A 19,696-nucleotide genomic window follows, 5' to 3' on the forward strand; every position below is an offset into this window, starting at 1 on the left:
CTACAGAATCTATTTATTGGGGGGCCATCTTAAATTCAGGGTCATCTTAGATTCAAATAAATATGGTAAATTGATCTGCATGTTAGAAAATGGGGAAAATATGTCAGACCTAAATATTATATTCACTATAATTTATAAATCACAGGGTGAACAGGGACCAGCGGGACCAGATGGGCCTAGAGGACCCCCTGGGATAGGCTATCCAGGAGTCAAGGTAAACCCTACATTGTGTTTACTTAAAAACAAACTGAATATTTAATTTGGCAAATTATAGAAATGTGGCGCTGGAAAATAAATCTCAAAAGTTATCTTGTCTGGCCCTCTACTTGGAGGCAGAATCAAGAATACATAGATCTTCCTTAACAAATGTTTTCATAGTCTGTTCTTATAAATCTCTAGTGATGGGGGTGTCACAAACTCCCTAGGCCACATGTTTGAGTGTTTTATTATACTTCAAGTTAGAAATTTTTCCTAATACTGTACCTTCCATGCTACAAATTAAGCCCTTAACCTCTTGTTTTCCCCTCCCTAGAAGTAGCGAATAGATCATCACCATCTTTTTTATGATTTCAATAACCATATATTTTGCATCCAACCTTAATCTTCTCTTTTCAAGACTAAGCAAACTATTTATTTTATCCTTTCCTTACAAAAGTCCTGCTTTTAAGCACCTTATTTGTGCATTCTCCCCAAATAGTCTATCCCTTTCCTAACGCAAGATGCCCAAACTGGATGCGGTAACTCCACCTGAAGTCTTACCAACACTTAGTAGAGCAAGATAATTAACTGTCTTGTCTTGCATACACCATGCTAATACATCTTAGAAAGTCAGTTGCCTTTTTTTCTGCAACAGCTGCACATTGCTGACTCATTCAATTTGGTCCATACAAACCCCTAGATCGGGGTCAGCAATATTTTTGGGTAGAGTGCCAAAAAACACCTGCAACCTTGACTTGTAAAATGTTAGCATGCCAGAGGCGGATAGTGAGGGAGCCACAAGTGGCCTGATCTGCGTTGTTAAAGCACAGCCCTGGCCTCTTACTCGCCATCTGCTTTGGGGCACATGTGCCAAGCAAAATGCCTTTGTATGCCATGCTCTGGCACCCATGCCAGGGGCTGCCTACCCCTGCCCTAGATTCTTTCTTGCTGCCTTGCTGGTTATTCTCCATTTTGTATTTGTTGTTTTGTTTTTCCTATTTTAAGTGTGGTGCTTTCAACCTGTATTTATTGAATTTTATCTTATTTCAGACCCCATTCCCCAATTCAGTCACACTCATTTTACATTCTAATCCTGTCCTTCAAAGTGCCAGCAACTTCTCCTGTATTATTGGAAAAGTGGGGCTAAACCTAAGGTGGTACAGGCAGTCCTTGGACTTACGACACAATTGGTTCCTGAAAACTGCATCTTAACTCAAAACATTGTAACTTAGAGCCAATTTTCTCATAAGAAACAATGTTATAAATGGGGGATTGGTTCCTGAACCAAGGCCCGATACCCTATTTTCACCAAAAATACCCCAGAATTTTGTATTCAATCAATTATAGATGAGTAGTATAGCTACATTAATGTATTTATATTGTAAATAGAAATTATACTGAGTTGGAAGGACTTCATTAAGGTGACTTTGTTGGACTTTTTGAAGGGTTCTTGGCTGGAAGCTTCTCAGGAGTCTTGGCTGCAGGTTTTTCTGGAGTCTTGTCTGCTTTCTTAAAGAAAATGTCCAAGGAAGTTTGGACAGATGTTCTCCAGGGAGATGAGCAACGCAGCAAACTTGTTCGCTGGCATGGCGTTGCATCGGATCAAGTGTTGTAAAGTCAAAACTGACGTCATAAAGTTGAAACAGGGTGTCAATTTATAAGTTGCAAGTGCGAAACATTGTAACTCGAAAACTGTAAGTCGAGGACTGCCTGTATTACTCTTACTGAAGTAAATAGTTTTGCCACTGAGCTCAAGAGAAACCAGATCAAATCCTAAACTATAGAGATGTAGTGAAATTTGAACCCAAACATGGCCTGATTTTTAATATATAGAGACTAAAAACTCTAAAGTCATTTTTACTTGGAGAAAAAAACCCAGACAATTTCATGCAATTCCTTTGAAATTAGTGTAAATATAATGATACATTTCAATTGCCTTGGGATTAAAACTAGAGGAAAATAAGTTATTTGGCTCAGCCCACGTAGTATTTTGTGCACAAAATACTAAGATGACTACAAAGGGTAAGGATCTGCAATAGGCTGCATTTTCAGAATTCTTGCCTCACATTTCCTGGGCTGTCACCACTACATGATCATTCCAACACTACTGGGAAGATAATTAATTTCATTTTATTCATTGGAAAATTAATCCATAAAAGATTGAAATTTTTGGAGGGATTGTTTTGATTAACTAGTTGCTTTTTTCTTTTTAGGGTTTACAGGGTCTTAAAGGTATACCTGGATCAAAAGGATCACATGGAGTAGGCATTCAGGGTCCAAAGGTAATTTCCAAGGGAAGGGACAAGTTATATATCTGATCAAAGACAAATATCTCCCTGCTTAGAGAGTACATTTTACTATGGGAACAGTAGAAAGAATATATACCCATTCACTTTGGATCACAAATCACATTTGATCTCTGTGGGAAAACTCTCATAGAACAAGAGTGCTCTACAAAAAGACAAAAATGAATATGGCCGTAGAGCAGAATGTACGTCTTCGAGCTTGCCCTCAAATGCTCTTTAGCACATCTCTAATCTGTAAAACCACATCTGATACTGTACTTCATAAACTGCAACATTGCCACTGAGAGTTAACATAAATGAAACAGAACTGTCTAAATTTCTGGATGATATATTAGAAGATTCCATATAGGAAACCCACTCCATTCTGACCAGGCTCTGAAGAGTCACTGGGTGAGACCAAAACATTTTCAACCTGATAATTGTTTAATGTCTAAATAAATAAAGATTTACCCCATATGACATAGGGTATCTTCATTTTTTTGCTAACTGTGACTTAATTTGGTTTCACAAGCATGACTTTTTACACTGTATGATGGTGTGGACTGGCTAGCCCTGGGGATGAAGGGGTTAAAGAGAGATGTTGGGCTGGAGTGACCCTGCCCCGGTATGCTTGTAGTTGAAGGCTCCATGGAAAGGGGAAGTTGGCTTAGAGTGGGGAGGACTTTCAGTGCTGATTGAGTCTGACTTCCGGTCAGATCTCTGGGGTTCCCAGGTTAGTGTAGGTGCCTGGGTAGATTGTAGCAGAGGGACCAGGGACTTGCCCCCCGTGTCCCATTACACACTGAAAGTTAAAGTAGATATAATCCTTTGAAGCATTTTAGAACCTCATTTTCTAATGGATAATTTTATATAGATGTTGCATATAAATGTAACGTTCTAATGAAACTCAAACTGATGGTTCTCTGTTACTAGGGAAAAGAAGGTGAACCTGGACAAAAGGGGGATCCAGGACCTCCTGGGGCTGGACTACCAGGACCCAAAGTAAGCTAGTTTTTTAATTTTACCTAGAAGGTGCTTTTTTAAATTCTTGCCCACTTTTTTCATATTATTTCATTAATAACTTCTAGTAAAAAGAGTTAGTTATGAGTACAGATAAAAAGTAACATTAGTATCATTGACTCCAGAGAATTGTTTTAACTGCTTAATATTCATAGTTTCAACTGTTGATGTTCATTTTTTTAAACAAAACTGTGTTTAAATGACGGTGTCATAGTAACAACTAGGAGAGTAGCTGTTATGCTAATGAAAACTAAGTAGTTTGCCAAGAGTGATGAATTTGTGCAGAATAAATGGAGTTTTCAGAAGATTCCATTTGTCTCGTTCATGTCACTTGCCTATACTGCACAGCATTAACTCACACTGTACTAAAATGTAACTTGTTTAGTTTCCAAAATGCATTAACTTCCTAAGCTGCGGAGAAATTAATGTTTATCAAACTTCTAAGGGAGATTCAGGAGAACCAGGACAACCAGGAAATCCAGGAATACGAGGATTAGATGGAAACTCAGGAGAAAAGGTAAACCAATTTGTTTGCTGTATATAAAGGCTGCTTATAGATGTTTAAAACCCCCCTGAAAAAACAGCACTTTACTTCAAACTCAATGTGCTTCTGAGCTGAGTGCAGCACAGCACATACCCAGAAGAGGCACTGTGTTAGCTGGACCTAGCTTACCCAAAATTTGTATAGATCAGGTGCTTTAGTGGGGGGTTTTGGCACTTATCTAATAGCTGATTGAATCAGCTATTAGATAAAAGCCCTGCTAAGGCACCCAATCTATATAGACACTATGGAGCTGGGTTGAACTAATTTAGCTTCTTCCAGTAAAGCACATTTTTGTGTTGTTGTTTTTTTGTTGTTTTTTTTTTTTTAACATCTGTCAGCAGCCAAAAGGTTTAGGCTACAAAAGATTAAATTTGGACCCTAATTGCAAGTTGCACCACATACTTCCCATGGGGGCAGATTTACAATGGACAGATGTTCATCTGGGAGATGAACTATGTGTCCTCTCTCAGTGGTTTTGCTGGGAATAGGCAGCTTAAAAATCTGGATAAGTTTCTATTAAAGCCAAAGATCCTGAGAAATGCATTAAATCTGCAACCATTCTAGCTGGCTTGCCCATGTCCTGTTTGTGGGATATGCTGACCAGCACTTGATTTCCTGATCCCATGGGGTTACAAATATCATGTGCCACAAAAATCAACCCCTTATTCAGACTTTATGCCACTGGGGAACCCTGGTGGAACCCACCAAATCTATATAGTCAATCAGTAGGATCACCTGGAACCTAGAATTGGTATTCCTTGGAAAACTTTGAAATTTCACATAACTAAATTCCATGAGGAAAAAAAACTAATTTCTCACCACATGGGTTTAGACAGGGAGAACCAACATTCGGTCTCTCAAAAAGTTAAAAAGCTGAGCTGCCCCGTGCTGTCTGCCCGCCTGGCAGGCTACAGAAAACTGAGAATTCAGAAATCTCAGCTCAAACTGGGCTTCCTGGTGCTATAACAGAAAGTCCTAGAATCCTTGGCATGAGTTGGCACTTTCAGGGCTTCCAGAGATGCCAGGCTTCCTGTGGCAGAGCTATTAGCACAGGGACACCACTGGCAAGCAACAAACAAATCTTAAATCTTTCCATCAGAAGATTTAATGAAATCAACATGATCTCATGAAATATTTCAATTCAAACAATTTCCCACTGTGAAATTTCCAGTTATCTCAAGCAAACTCTTCAGAACAAGAATGAAAGTTGCTTTATGTAGATACAGAAAATACAGCATTGTGGTTTGTGTGGATACTGCCCTGGTAAAGGAAAAGCTTACTGATCCAAATCAGTTCTAAAAGCTTGACTAGGACTGAAGCACACTCAATAAAATAAGAATTACTAATGTGATAATGCGTATAATTCTTTTTAGGGGGAAAAAGGACAACCAGGTATAAGAGGCCCAGATGGACCACCTGGAAAAGGAGACATTGGGCAAAAGGTATGAGCATACATACTTAAGAAATAAAACAAGGTTATATATCATTATTTGAATGATAGTTCAATGACTGGCATACATTTTTAATTTCTTTTTTGTCTCATGCAAGTAATAGTCTCAGTTTATATGTTTGAGATGTTAAGGTTTAACTCAGCGTAAGTGCAGCAGGATCAGATGGTACAAGAGTACATATGGTGAGGGAAGCTTAGATATTTACAAAGCACAAGTACTAAAAATTAAGTTCAAAATTTCACTGAAGTCAGTGGGGAGTAAATGTGTTCAGGAGAAATCATAGTTTTTGGTACCTAATATCAATTTAGGAGTCTACAAAGATTTATTCAAAGACACAAAAAATGGGAATTAGGCATCTAAGGCACTTGGTGCTTTTAAAACAAACTGTCTACCATACATGAAAAGAGTTTTACAGTGATGCAAACTAAGATGGTATGTTTTGATCAGGGTGATAAAGGAGAAAAAGGATTCCCAGGACTGGAAGGTGCTAAAGGATCTCATGGATCTCCAGGACCAAAAGTAGGTTTGTTCTTTTTCTATATTCCATCTTTTGGTACACTGTATCAACACCTCTTCAAGACTCTGATACTATGAGACTTTCATAGAAAGATGGAAAAAAAGAGAAATATTTTCATCCTAAGTACTAAATGAGGCAGAAACCCTCAGGAAAATGTTGTGTGACCATATAATTAAAGCCTTTTTGTTATTGCCTATACTCAAGAAGGCTAAATTAAGGTTGCACAGGTAACAGGAATTCTAGCCTTTCTTAACTTTTGAGTGTTTGGCTTTGCAACTTTAACATTCTTTTAATATAGCTTTTGTGTATAGTAAATATCTGCTTTGACCAGGAAAGTAATTCAAATCACATTTCATATTATTCCGACAATTCTTGCAAGCAGCAGTCAGTCAAAAGACTGAATTCAAATAAACCATTTTTCTTAAATAAGTCTTTGAATCAGTGCTGGTTTCAAGCTTGAAACTCAGTCATCAATAAATTTAAAGATAAAGAATTTTTGTACAAACTAGATTAGACTCATTGCAACCTAGGTGTCTCTCTCAATCCATCTTATGTGTTTTGATTATTTTATCTTATGTGAAAGTATTGAAAATTAAGTTTCAAGTAAATGCAAAAAATATGTAAATATTCACTTCAAACTGAAATTGAGATATAGTTGTTTTATTGTAGGGTGAGCCCGGATATAAAGGTTCAGTTGGACCGCCTGGACCATCTACTCGTGGACCACCTGGACCAAAGGTAAATCATCCGAGATGTGTTTGCTGGAGACTGTATAATGTCCCCCTGCCCTGGCAGTTGCAGCTGAGGGTGGGCAATTGTTCCTGCTCCCTGAGAGTTGCCTGCTGCCTGCTGCTGGGGCGGGCTCTGAGCCTGGCCAGGACAATATCCTCAGGCCCCAGCTCCATAATCACAGTCAGGGCTAGGAGATTACTCCCTGCCCCCAGGAGCTGCCTGCTGTCAGAGGCGGGGGGCCATTGTCTAGGCCCAGGCTCTGAGCTCCGAACAGGCAGCTCAGGGGCAGGGAGCTATCTTGTAGGGGTGTGTATTTGATTTGGATTTGGCCCAAATCAAGAACAGTGTTTTGATTTGTTGATTTGGATCACTGTCCCTGATTACATTCGGCTGAATCTGAAGATTCGATGCCGATTCGGAGAATCAGCAATTCAGAAATAGACACAGCTTTAAATGTTTTTTCTACATATCTCGAGGTACCAGGCATGGCTCATGAATGCTGCAATGCTGGACGGAGCATCCCATAGGAGTGCGGGGGCCCCCTTGCGCACTCAGCAGCGAACCCAGAAATGGACTGGAAGTACTTCTGGTCCACTTCCGGGTCCACCGGGGAGCCAACTGGGGGGCCCCCCATGCTCCCTTGGCTCAGCGATCAGCCACAGGGGGACTCCAGGTGCCCCCCCCCAGACCCAGAAGGCACCAGTTGCTGAACCAGGGGAGCACAGGGGGTACCCCCTGCACGCTCCCCGGCAATCCCCGAAGTGTACCGGAAGTGCTTCTGGTCCACTTCCAGGTCTGCTGCTGAGCATGCTGGGGAGCCCCCCATGCTTCTATGGGATACTCCATGTGCCCCAGCATTGCAGCACTCATGAGCCGCCTGCTACCTAGAGGTAGGTAGAAAAAGCATTTAAAGCTGTGTCTATGTCTGAATTGCCAAATCTTTCCAAATTGATTCGGAGGGTTACGATTCAATTCAGAGAGATTAAAGGGTCCTTTGATTCGATTCAGATTCGGAGATTTGGTCACCGAATTGGGTTGAATCTCCACCAAATCGAATCAGCAACCGAAGCTTCGCACAGCCCTACAATCTTGGAGCCGTAGCTGGGGGCTGCCTGTTGTTGGGGCAGGGGGACATTGTCCCAGCTGGACTCCCAACTTGGAGCCCACCCCAGCAGCAGGTAGCTCCCAGGGGAGGGAACAATTTCCCACCTGGGGGACGGGGATTGTTCTCCTGCTGCCCGGGCTGACCAGGAGCAAATTTACTCCTGGCCACCTGTCTATGCATGGATTACTAAGCAGTCACTATGCCATGGTTAACTTGCTACATGCATCTAAAGGTAGCGAATTAACCTCACAGTTGACTAACTGACTGGGCAGTATGTGTCTGCATGTGTAGACAGTGACATTTTACTGCTCAGTCAATTAGTCAACTGCATGGTAAAGTGTCTTGTGTAGACATACCCAGTAATACTTTTTAATCTCAGCTGAAGTTAATGCAATAAAAATTGCAGTAATTGGACAGGGGTGGAACTTGACCCTCTTTGTTTAATGCAGACTAATGACCATCTGTTGTTATACCATGATTTGTGCCATAATAAAGTGTAATTTAACTGAAGGCATATTTTGTTCAAATGATCCAGAAGCTTTATATGTACATTGAAAGAACACAGATGTTTGTTTTTTAAATTTTGTAATAAAATGCCATTCCTCCCATCTCACCAGGAAACACCAGGATATTAAACCAGACTGACAAGGAAGGAGGGTGGGAAATAATCCTTGGGGTTTTGAGAGGAGGAAAGAAAAGTAAGAATAATTTGATAGTTGGTAGGGTCGGAAGGGACTTGAGCAGATCACCAAGTCCGACCCCTTGCCATGGGCAGGAAAGGATGCTGGGGTCAAACGACCCCGACAAGGTGTCTATCTAGCCTCCTTTTGAAGACCCCCAGGGTAGAAGCGAGTACCACTTCCCTTGGAAGTTGGTTCCAGATCCTAGCTTCCCTGACTGTGAAGTAGTGCCTCCTGATATCTAGCCTGAATCTACTCTGTCAAATCATGGCCATTATTCTTAGGTTTGGCTATTGTGTGCCTCATGCCCTTCCTCTACTAAGTGCAGATAGACTTGTGCCTAGTCAGAGGCAAGACAACTGTTGAGTCTCTGTCTTACTGCTTCTAGTGGCTATGCTGAGAAAAGAAGAAAGAATTCATATTAACTCCTCCCTTCTTTTAGGGAAGACCTGAAACCATGAAACAGCCATTTGCCAATGGTTGCTGTTCCACCCTGTCCTTTCCTTTTATTCCTTTTCATCAGCTCAGCAGTGACAGCTGGGCTGAGTAAAGTCCTGCCACAGATTCACTCATTGGTGCAATGGTATAGTGTTCATCAAGTATTCAGCCACAACTCCTTGGTTTGTATGTACTGCACTTGGGATTCCAAGTGGTCTCCTATCCGGTTGCTAACCATACCCAGAACTTCCAAGATCAGACAAGCTCAGGGGTATTCAGAGTAGCATCTCTGCCTCCCTGCCCTATAATGGGAGGTATAGTTTGAACTGCATTTCTGAGACAGACCGGTTGGACTAAGAGATTTTTGGATCAGGAATTTTTTCCCTTGGGATAAGATAGACAAAAAAGCCTACTAGATACATTGCCATTCTTACGGCATTCTGGAAGTCTGACTTTAATTTAATAAGGAATAAGGATAAGAATTAAATGTTGCAATGAAATTACAAATATCACATATCAATTTACAACTTGTGGCCACTGTCTAGAGAGGTGATTTAGCACCCAGAGATAAAGGTCATGGAAACACACATGAGATAGTTGATGGACCCTGGGCATGTCTACACATGCAAATGCTACTAGATGGGTTTATTCTATAGTAATTTACTGGGAAGTAAACACATCCTGGGCAGGCATCCACATAAGCAGGCATTTGGGAGCAGTTTTCCTCCCAAAGGGAGCAGCCTGGAGACAGTTCCCAGCCAGCCAGAATAGTCTGGGACAGTCACCAGCCAGCTCCAGGCTCCAAGTGCTGACTCCCCTGCTCAGCCTGGGTCTGGCTGGCAACTGTCCCAGTCTTGGGAAAGCCCCAGCCAGTTCCAGGCTGGGTGGGGAATTCTTCCTGAGCAGGGAGCTCTCAGTCCCAGCTCTGTGATCAGAGTGGCAGCTGTGAGATTGCCCCCAGGAGCTGCCTGCTGCTGGGGTGGGTGATCATCGAACCAGGGCTGGGAGCTCCCTGCTGCTGGGGCAAGAGGAAATTATCCCAGCTCAGGCTCTGCCACCAGGGCCTGCCCTGGCAGCAGGCAGCTTCTGGGGGCAGAGAGCAATCTCCCAGCCCCAGCTCCACGATCGAGAGTTGGAGCTGAGATCTCCCTGCTGTCAAGGCAGGGGGACATTGTCCCAGCCTGGGCTCTACCACCGGAGCCCACCCCAGCAATAGAAAGTTCCCGGGGGCTGGGAGCAATCTCCTGCCTCTACTGCATAGTTGACTGGAAGCAAATTTGCTCCCCGTTGGCTGTCTACATATGCCTTACTGTGTAGTAACTACTCAGCAGTTAAAGTTGCTACCTGCGTTTGAAGAAGAAAAGTTACATCTTAGTTAACTGATATATCCTTCATGTGTTCATGATTCCCTTCTGTGGATGGGGGCAAGACTATTCAAAGGTGGGCTGAATTCCAGGGGTGAGGTTGGGTGAGATGACTGGAGGATGCCAGCATTGCAAATCAATTATTTAACATGGAGGTTATTTAACACCATCCTGGATCATGAATACACTTTTTCATCCACAAAAGTATACATATTTTCCATTGTGGCTGTGGTTTAACTTCCTCCTCTGAAATTAAGAGGATAAAGGGATGATCATCAAGTCAACATTTTTTTGTTAAAAACAAAATCACACCAAACCAATTTGATTTAATTGTTTTGTCAAGACTACTAGCTTAGTGGATAAGGGGAATGTAGTAGACATAAGGATCTATTCTGAGACAGGTGTTTTAAAACACTGTTGTTAATGACTTGCATGTGAGATTAAAGAGCTTATTGACCAAGTTTGCAGATGACACAAAATGAAGAGACTGCAAAAACTCTGACAGGATAGGATTATGATTCAGAAAAATCTTGATAAATTGGAGAACTGGGCACTAGACAAGAAAATGGAATTCACCATAGGTGAAGGTAAGGCGCTATATCTAGAGAATATGCAGAACGGGGATAATGATCTAGGGCAGGCAGTAATTTTGCTGAGAAGTATTATGGTGTCTGAAACTGCATGAGTAAGCATTGTGACGCTGCCACAAAAAGCAAATGATTCAGGGCTTTGTTAACAGAAGCACTGTATGTAAGACTTGGGAGAGTATTGCATTATACTATTCAACAACCAAGCCAAAAAGTTGAAATACAAATTCCATGAGAAAAAGTCAAGAGTACTAGGTATGTTTAGTCTAGAGAAAAGAATCTAAATGGGGGGATATGATAGTGGCTTTCAAATATTTGAAAGGCTGCCATAAAAGAGGGAGAACAGGAGTTCCTTCCCTTTCCACAGACAGCAGGATATGAAGCGATGTGTTTGAATTGTAGCAAAGAGGAATTTTGATAAATTCTCAGGGACATCTTTTTAACAGTGAGAAGAGTATGACAGTAGAACAAGTTTCCCAGGGAAATTATGGCATCACCTTAATTGGAGGTTTCAAGAAGAGGTTGTTTAGGCAGCTGTCTGGGTGGAGGTATAGGAGCAGTGTGGCCATCTGTAAAGAGGATTGCATTTGATGATCCTTCAAACTCTGTGCTTCTAAATAGCAGCCATCTTCTTTAAAATCCATCCCCTATCCATTTTATGTTTTAATCACATTAGAATAAGCCTACATTTTTCTCATTAAGGCAATACTAGATGTGGTCATGTCAGCGTCTCAAAGGCTGTGTCTTCCTGAATGTTATAGTAGTTCCCTACAGACCAGAGTCAATGAAAGCTTTTGACTCATTGCAATAAGCGTTTCCAACATGGATCTCAGGGCCACATGGCCTGCAGGTGTTATTGCAAAGCAAGTATTAGATATTACATTGTTAGAGTCAAATCCTGTTCACTTTATTCAAGTGAACAATTTGCTGTTATAGGACTACTCACATGAGCAAAATGTGAAGCTGACCATGACTTGCTAACAGAATTATGTCTAAATTTAAGGGTTTTTAAGTACTTCAGAAAGTTTTCCTTTGTGATTTTTTTTTTTTTTTAAGAAAAGCTTCATTTTTTTTTTCTAGGCAGCTCTAAGGAACTGTTTAATCATGCCAGCAGTTTAATCACTTCTTAAACGTTCAGACATTGTCTAGTTTTGACAGTGGGATCCACAAGGCATAAGCATAGAGTTTTTTCTGGTCATTATAGACAGGGTAACTATCTACTTGAAGTTATTTATTCCCAATTTCTTTTACCTTTAAATAAATATATGGCTTCCTTTCTCTCCGATTTAGTTTGCCATTCTTTGAGTGGTGTGATAGGTGCACAGGAGGTATCCTTGTGGAGTAGTAAGGGTTAACTCCCTCCCTGAGGGCTGACTGATAACATCAACAGAAAGTTGTTAGCCATCCTTGTGTGTGTGTTAACAGTTGAAATAAAGCACTTTTGAGTTGAAATAAAGTCTTCCTGCCTTTTCCTGAGCTATGAGATAGCACATCTTGGAGCCTGGTTTTGCAGCTTGTGACAGAACTGTTGACATGGTTTTGCAAAGACCTCTTCTTCCCTCACCCCCAGCTGACAGTGCCACCTTCATTCAGAATGTATGAAGAGAAAATGCTCTTGGTCCAAAAAGGTTGGTTATTTTGCTAGAAAACATCTAAGATGTTCTGCTAAATACTTTTGTGCAATTTGTTCAAAAAGAAAGAAATATAGCTCTTGACGGGATACTGCCCTGTTGAAGAATTATGCAAGTAGCACCTCAAATCTGAGCCCAGAGACTGTTACCTTTTGAATGGACCTGTGGTTAGGAATGAGATTAATTGATCAATAAACCATTCCAGACACAATTCAAAAGCTTATTAGGATATGGAATGGCAAAGACTTATTAGTACTAATAAAGACAATGATTACACAGTTTTGGATTTAGTAATAACAGGGCTGCTGGTCAGACATCTCTGTTTTCCTGGGGACTCTTGCTGTGTTTTTTTCCTGCCAAGCTTTGGAAAAGGTCCAACTTATTGCTTTCCCTAGGACCAACATTTATAGATGATTAATTTGACATGCTAATAATTGGACTCTGGTTTTATTTAAAAATTTTGTTGGTTCATGGGAACTTTTGGAACCAGATGGAACCAGATTTTAATGGCCCTGGGAAAGAGGTCAAGGAATGCATCTCAAGTAGGTCCAAGGAGGTGATCCTCCCCCTCTACGCGACACTGGTCAGGCCGCAGCTGGAGTACTGTGTCCAGTTCTGGGCACCCCACTTCAAGAGGGATGTGGACAACATTGAGAGGGTCCAGAGGAGGGCCACTTGCATGATCCAAGGACAGCAGGGCAGACCCTACAATGAGAGGCTACGGGACCTGAACCTGTTCAGCCTTCACAAGAGAAGGCTGAGGGGGGACCTGGTGACTGTCTATAAACTCACTAGGGGGGACCAGAAGGGTTTGGGGGAGACCTTGTTTCCCCTAGCGCCCCCCAGGATAACAAGGAATAATGGCCACAAGTTGTTGGAGAGTAGGTTTAGATTAGACATCCATAGGAACTACTTCACAGTTAGGGTGGCTAGGATCTGGAACCAACTTCCAAGGCAAGTGGTGCTGACTCCTACCCTGGGGGTCTTTAAGAAGCGGCTTGATACCTACCTGGCTGGGGTCATTTGAGCCCAGTTTTCTTTCTGCCCAGGCAGGGGGTTGGACCTGTAGATCTACAAGGTCCCTTCCAACCCTACTTCTATGATTCTATAAATCAATTTAGCTAAGGCTCTTTATTTTTTAGGCGTCTGACCCTAGTCTGTTAGTCTTAAAATTATAGAAAATTAGGGTTGGAAGGGAGGTCATGTAGCCCAATCCACTGCCCAAAACAGGACAATCTCCAACTAGATCATTCCAGCCAGGGCTTTGTCAAGCCGGGCCTTAAAAACCTCCAAGGAAGGAGATTCCACCACCTCTCTAGGTAACTCGTTCCAGTGCTTCAAGACTCTCCTTGTGAGAGAGTTTTTCCTAAACCTCCCTTTGCTGCAACTTGAGACCATTGCTCCTTGTTCTGTTATCTGTCACTGCTGAGAAGTCTAGCTCTACCCTTTGTGGAACCAGAACTCTGCTATCAATTCCCCCCTCGCTCTTCTCTTCTGCAGACTAAATAAGCCCAATTGCCTCAGCCTCTCCTTAGCAGTCAATGTGTTTACAGAACCACATACCACACAACTGTGCTCATCTGGATGCCCTCCTGGGCTTCATTGCCATACTCCTGCTACGGCCAAAAGTAGCCATGGTTTGGGCTACTTTTGTCCTCCTGCAGGATTTCTGAAAGAAGAAAAATTGTGCTGACCTGGCACCAACAACTCTTTCTGGAAGAGACCACATATCCTTGCTTACTTTGGCAGAAACCACAGACCCATCATATAATTAGCACATTTTTAAAACACTTGGTCTTCAAATGCAATCTTCAAGGCATAATACGATTTCTAAGCATTTGAAATTTGTTTCACAAGCAGAAGAGTAAAGGAGACCAGAAAACTTTTCTGAAAAATATTGGTGGCTTCCTAAGTAGATTGAGTCATTATCATTTTACTACCAAAAGTATATGAATATCTAAAGCTGCTTTAGAATGAAAACTGTAAATAATCAAAAATTTTTGTGTGCAGGGAGATCCAGGACCTATTGGGCAAAAGGGAGAGGATGGAATCCCTGGAAATTCAATAATGGGACCAAAGGTATGTAGCTTGGTAGTTCAAAGAAGAGATGGAAAAAGAAGAAATGCAAGGTGTGCATCTACACGTGCAAAGGCTGCTAGATAGGTTTACTCTGGAGTAATTTATTCTGGAGTAAACCTGCCATGGCAGGCATCTATACATGTGCCCATTTGGGAGCAGATTTGCTGCTCCTGACAGTAGTCTGCTCCAGCCCCCTCTGACCATGCACTGCCCCCTGCAGCAGCCAGGAGGAGCTCTAGGCTCCAGGGCAGGCTCTGGTGGCAAAGCCTGGGTGGGAACAGTGTCCCCCTACCCCAAAAGCAAGGAGATCCTGGCCCTGGTTCCCTGATTGGGGGTTCACTGCTAACTACCTCACCAGCAGATCAGGGCAGAGGTCTGGGACCTCTCCCTCCCCTGCAGTTCTTTCCAAGCCCTCTGCCCCTGATTGTGGGGCTGGGACCTGCCATTAACTGGGACACCCTCTGCCCCTGGAGCTGGCTGGGGACTGCCTGAAACGGTACAGTCCCCAGCCACCTCCATGCTGCACATGCAGACTTTTCCATGCAGCCCAGGGTTGGCTGGGAACTGCCCCAGTCAAGGCCAGGTCCCAGCCCCACAGATCTTTCCCAGCCCCATGCCCATCACTGCCCACACAGGGAGCCCAGAGCTGGCTGGAAGATTGCTTCCTGCCCCCACTTCATGATTGCGGAGTGGGGGCTGGGTGCTCCCTGCAGCTGGGGCAGGGGGACATTGTCCCTGCCTAGGCTCTGGTGGCAGATCCTACCCTGGCAGCAGGCAGTACCTGGGGGTAGGGAGCAATCCAGGGTCCCAGGAAGAAATTTGCTCCCAGTCAGCCTTCTACATGTGACTTACTGTGCAAAAATTACTATGCAATTGATTTGCTACTTGTGTTTGCAGGTAGCAAATTAACTGACAAGTAGAGCAAATTACTGTGCAGTAAGAGTCTGCATGTGTAGATGCAGATACTTAATAAGCAGTAATTTGCTCTACTGTACAGTAAAGTGTCTTGTGTAGATGCACCCAAGAAGTATTTCGTGTTTAATGTTTGTGCAGTGTAATGTTTGGATGAAGCCTGAAAAAGCCTGATACCTCATTTCTTTATAGATTTGATTTGGAATAAGCTACTTTTTGTATACTTTTTTATATATACTTTTATATACTTTTGATCACTTCAGTAATTATGTATTATTTATGAATTATGAATAAATAAAAAAAACCCCTGTTTTGCATACCTCATATAAGAGGTATGCCTTATTCCATGGGAGGATATATTCTCGAATTTATCTCAGATGGTCTTTGCCTCATTCCCATGGACTTTATCCCTATCACTAAGAACTGTCAATACTTAGAAATTTTGATGAGGGTCAAACAGCTTGGCTCTGAGTCCTGCAGTATTGCCAGTCTTAAGCATTCAAAAATACAGTACAAGTTAAGTTTCAAAGTTAGGAAGGTTTTTAAAAATACCCCACATGTCAAGCTCCATCTTAAAGTAGTTTTAGAGTCTTTCCACTCATTCATTTTTTTAAAAAGTTTTTATCTGTTACCATGATGATTGGATGTTTACATGTTTGATGAAAACCGATTCTTGTGAAGTTTCATGATTCCAGTTGCTAGTGCTTTAAAACAAGCATCTAATGTTACAAAATTCATGATAAAATTATGAACTGGCAACACTGCATTTTGTAGCTGCGCTCATGAATGCAAGTTGTTACAACACTTATTTTAATACCATTGCCAAACTGTGCATAAAGATTCATATTATTTTAAAATGTTACATTTATTTTATTTTCTATCTTCTTCTCTCAGAATTCACTTTAGTAGTTTATTATATAAAAACAGTAAGAAATAATAATATTGCAAAATCAGGTGCTCAAAAGTAGTAAATGCCAAAATTAAGTTTGCCTATATAACCTTAATTCAACCTCTGTGGAGTATATACATTATAATACAGCAGGGCTGCTACATGGCATGCCTGGCAAAGAGGATATTTATAAGGAAAAGGGGCTGTTCATGGTATTGTAGGGGCTCGTGGAATTATATGTGGAGTGGGGGGGAAACTGAGCTCAGAAAATGCATATTGGTGTGGTGAGGATAGGCACAGAGTGGCTCCAGGAAGAAGCAGGCTCTGTTATAGCCCGCCTTCCCCATCAAGTCCCAGACACAGCTTGGTTGGTATGGACCTTGGGGCAGTGCCTTGGGTCCTGGGGGCCAGGAAAGGCACAGTACTACATTAGGTCTCAGTGTCAAGTGAATAGCCTTGATGCTGGTCCATGATATGATCTCAAGCAAGTAAACAGGGCTGCCAGCACTGCTGGAGGGGCAGGAATGAATTGGCTCTAACACTGAATGGGATTATTCCACAAAGACAGAAAGAGGAACAAAACTGCACCTCCCCTGTGGCTGCACTTCAGTTCAGCTCAGTGTTATGGGGCAGGTATAGACGGGGTGCTGGATTAGTGACCGTCTAACCCTGAGTAAACTACTGGAATATAGTCTGTGCTTAATATAATCAAGCCTCTGTGACAACAAGTTGGGCAGCTCTATGACAGTTTTAAGTGATATGTAGATTAATTACATATAAATATGTACTGTTTCACCCACTAAACCTCTGCCCTAGTTCAGTGTAGAGAATGGCAGGTGCTTACTTAACCAGCAGCTATTCATTATTTTGCTTTCTCCTCATTGTTCTGTGTGTAGCTTCATGTCTTACTTACTGGTGCGAGTACAGACTTTTTCCCTCATGGACTTTTGGTTGATTCTCATTCTCTCTTGTCTGAACACTTCACAGATGACATGAATTTGTTATTGCTGGAGGTGGGAATAAACTTAGGTGCAAGAAACATTAAGGCTAAGGACAGACATTCAAAAAGCCTGAGCCTGAATTGGTTCAATCTTTGCAGGTTAGTCTAATCTGGCTAAGCTAAATCAGTTTTGTAACCAGACAGACATCCCAGAAATGCAGGCACATGCCTGCAGTGGCTCAGGCTAGAAGGCAGCAGGGGCCTAGAGCAGCCCTCCCTTCCTTCCATAGCATGGAGCTGAGGGGGGATGTGGCCAGGCTCACAGGATGCTCCAATTAGCCCAGCAGGGAATTGATAACAGTTTTTATCACCCAATTAAGAAAACAGAGGGACATTACCAGCTACTTGTTGATTCTGCAGGACTGTAGCCAGCATGTGGTCTGCTAGCTGATACACAGACAGCTCCTCAGCAAGGCAGAGGGGAGGGGGGGATTTCTGCTTAACAGGGAGTGGTGAGGGGAGGGGGGAAACAGCCTGCACTCTCGGGAGCTGCAGCCAGGGAGCAGAGGGGAGGGGCCAGCCCTGCTGTGGAGCAGAGAGCCCTGCCCAGCCCAGACAGCATGCTGGAATGCTGGGGGTGTGTGGTTTATCTTAAACCAGCAAGGGGTCTGGGGCAGACATTGCATAAACCGGTCTGACCCAAATCAGTTCAGTCTGATACTACATTCAACCAGGTTCATCTCAAACCAGTTTCAGCCATTTTCAAACTGGTTTATGTGCACTGCATATTTGTTCTGTTATAGGTTTAAACCAGTTTCTGATCACTTAAACTGGTTTGTGTGTAATGTCTGTCCCTAGCTTAAGGGTGAAATATTCTCTAATTTTGAGGACCAAATCTGAGAAGCATAGGACCTGGTTTTTCAGTATTGCATAGCACTTTTTTGTGTTCAAATCACATCTGGGCTGAGCTCAGTTACAGCAGTGAGAAGACAAACACTTCAGCAAATTATATTCCAGGGCATTAATAACATGACACAATTAACTGACTAGTGAAGTTACACTAACCTCTTCTCCTTCTGATGTAAAAATCCAGATTCATCTTTTGGTGCAGGGGCTTACAGAGCCTTCCACAGCCTTTGCTGAAGACCCACAAATAGAATGTTGGAAGCTGTAGGGGAAGAGGGATAGGGGGTGAAAAATTCTTGACGTGCCTTCTTCACTAACCCCTTTAGCATCCATTTTCAGTCACTGTTTGACACAAGAGCTGTCCATCTAGCCCACTAGGCTGTTTTGATGTAGTTCCTATTCTCTTCAGGTCTTGAGTTGCCTAGTAAAAGATAGTACAGTACTCTTAGGGTAGTTTTCCCAGCTCTTAGACCATTTTTTCAGGTCTCTCCCCATGCTCTTTCACTTGCTAAGCTTTTCATAGATTCATAGATGTTAGGGTCAGAAGGGACCTCAATAGATCATCGAGTCCGACCCCCTGCAGAAGGCAGGAAAGAGTACTGGGTTCAGATGACCCCAGCCAGATGCATATCTAACCTCCTCTTGAAGACCCCCAGGGTAGGGGAGAGCACCACCTCCCTTGGGAGCCCATTCCAGATTTTGGCCACTCTAACTGTGAAGAAGTTCCTCCTAATGTCCAGTCTAAATCTGCTCTCTGCTAGCTTGTAGCCATTATTTCTTTTGACCCCCCAGGGGCACCTTGGTGAGTAGAGCCTCACCAATTCCCTTCTGCGCCCCCATGATGAATTTATAGGCAGCCACAAGGTCGCCTCTCAACCTTCTCTTGCGGAGGCTGAAGAGGTCCAGGTGCCCTAGTCTCTCCTCATAGGGCTTGGTCCGTAGACCCTTAACCATACGAGTGGTCCTTCTCTGGACCCTCTCCAGGTTATCCGCATCCTTCTTGAAGCGTGGCACCCAAAACTGCACACAGTACTCCAACTGTGGTCTGACCAGTGCCCAATAGAGGGGAAGTATCACCTCCTTGGTTCTGTTTGTCATGCATCTGCTGATGCATGATAAAGTGCAGTTAGCTGTGCTGATGGCTTTGTTACACTGACGACTCATGTTCAACTTGGAGCCCATCAGGACTCCAAGATCCCTTTCCGCTTCTGTGCTACCGAGCAGGTAATTTCCTAGGCAGTAGGTATGCTGGACATTTTTCCTCTCTAGGTGCAGCACTTTGCATTTCTCCTTGTTAAATTGCCTTCTATTGTTTTCTGCCCATATGTCCAACCTGTCCAGGTCTGTAGTTGTTCCCTGCCCTCTGGTGTGTCCACTTCTCCCCACAGTTTTGTGTCATCCGCAAACTTGGACAGAGT

At 42.8% G+C, this 19,696-nt stretch overlaps 1 protein-coding gene across 1 annotated transcript in view; it reads left to right on the forward strand.

The window, feature by feature from the left end:
* COL28A1 (collagen type XXVIII alpha 1 chain) overlaps positions 1-19,696 on the forward strand; it is a 169,318-nt gene that overhangs the window by 76,326 nt on the left and 73,296 nt on the right. Inside the window, exons 16-23 of the mRNA XM_006036981.3 lie at positions 146-214; positions 2,412-2,480; positions 3,417-3,485; positions 3,949-4,020; positions 5,421-5,489; positions 5,946-6,017; positions 6,685-6,753; positions 14,563-14,631. Coding sequence (XP_006037043.1) covers positions 146-214; positions 2,412-2,480; positions 3,417-3,485; positions 3,949-4,020; positions 5,421-5,489; positions 5,946-6,017; positions 6,685-6,753; positions 14,563-14,631 — 558 coding nt within the window. The remainder of the gene's footprint in view (positions 1-145; positions 215-2,411; positions 2,481-3,416; positions 3,486-3,948; positions 4,021-5,420; positions 5,490-5,945; positions 6,018-6,684; positions 6,754-14,562; positions 14,632-19,696) is intronic.

The sequence above is a fragment of the Alligator sinensis genome, unplaced genomic scaffold (genome assembly GCF_000455745.1).
Source record: "Alligator sinensis unplaced genomic scaffold, ASM45574v1 scaffold196_2, whole genome shotgun sequence".
In the NCBI taxonomy this organism is placed as follows: Eukaryota; Metazoa; Chordata; order Crocodylia; family Alligatoridae; genus Alligator; species Alligator sinensis.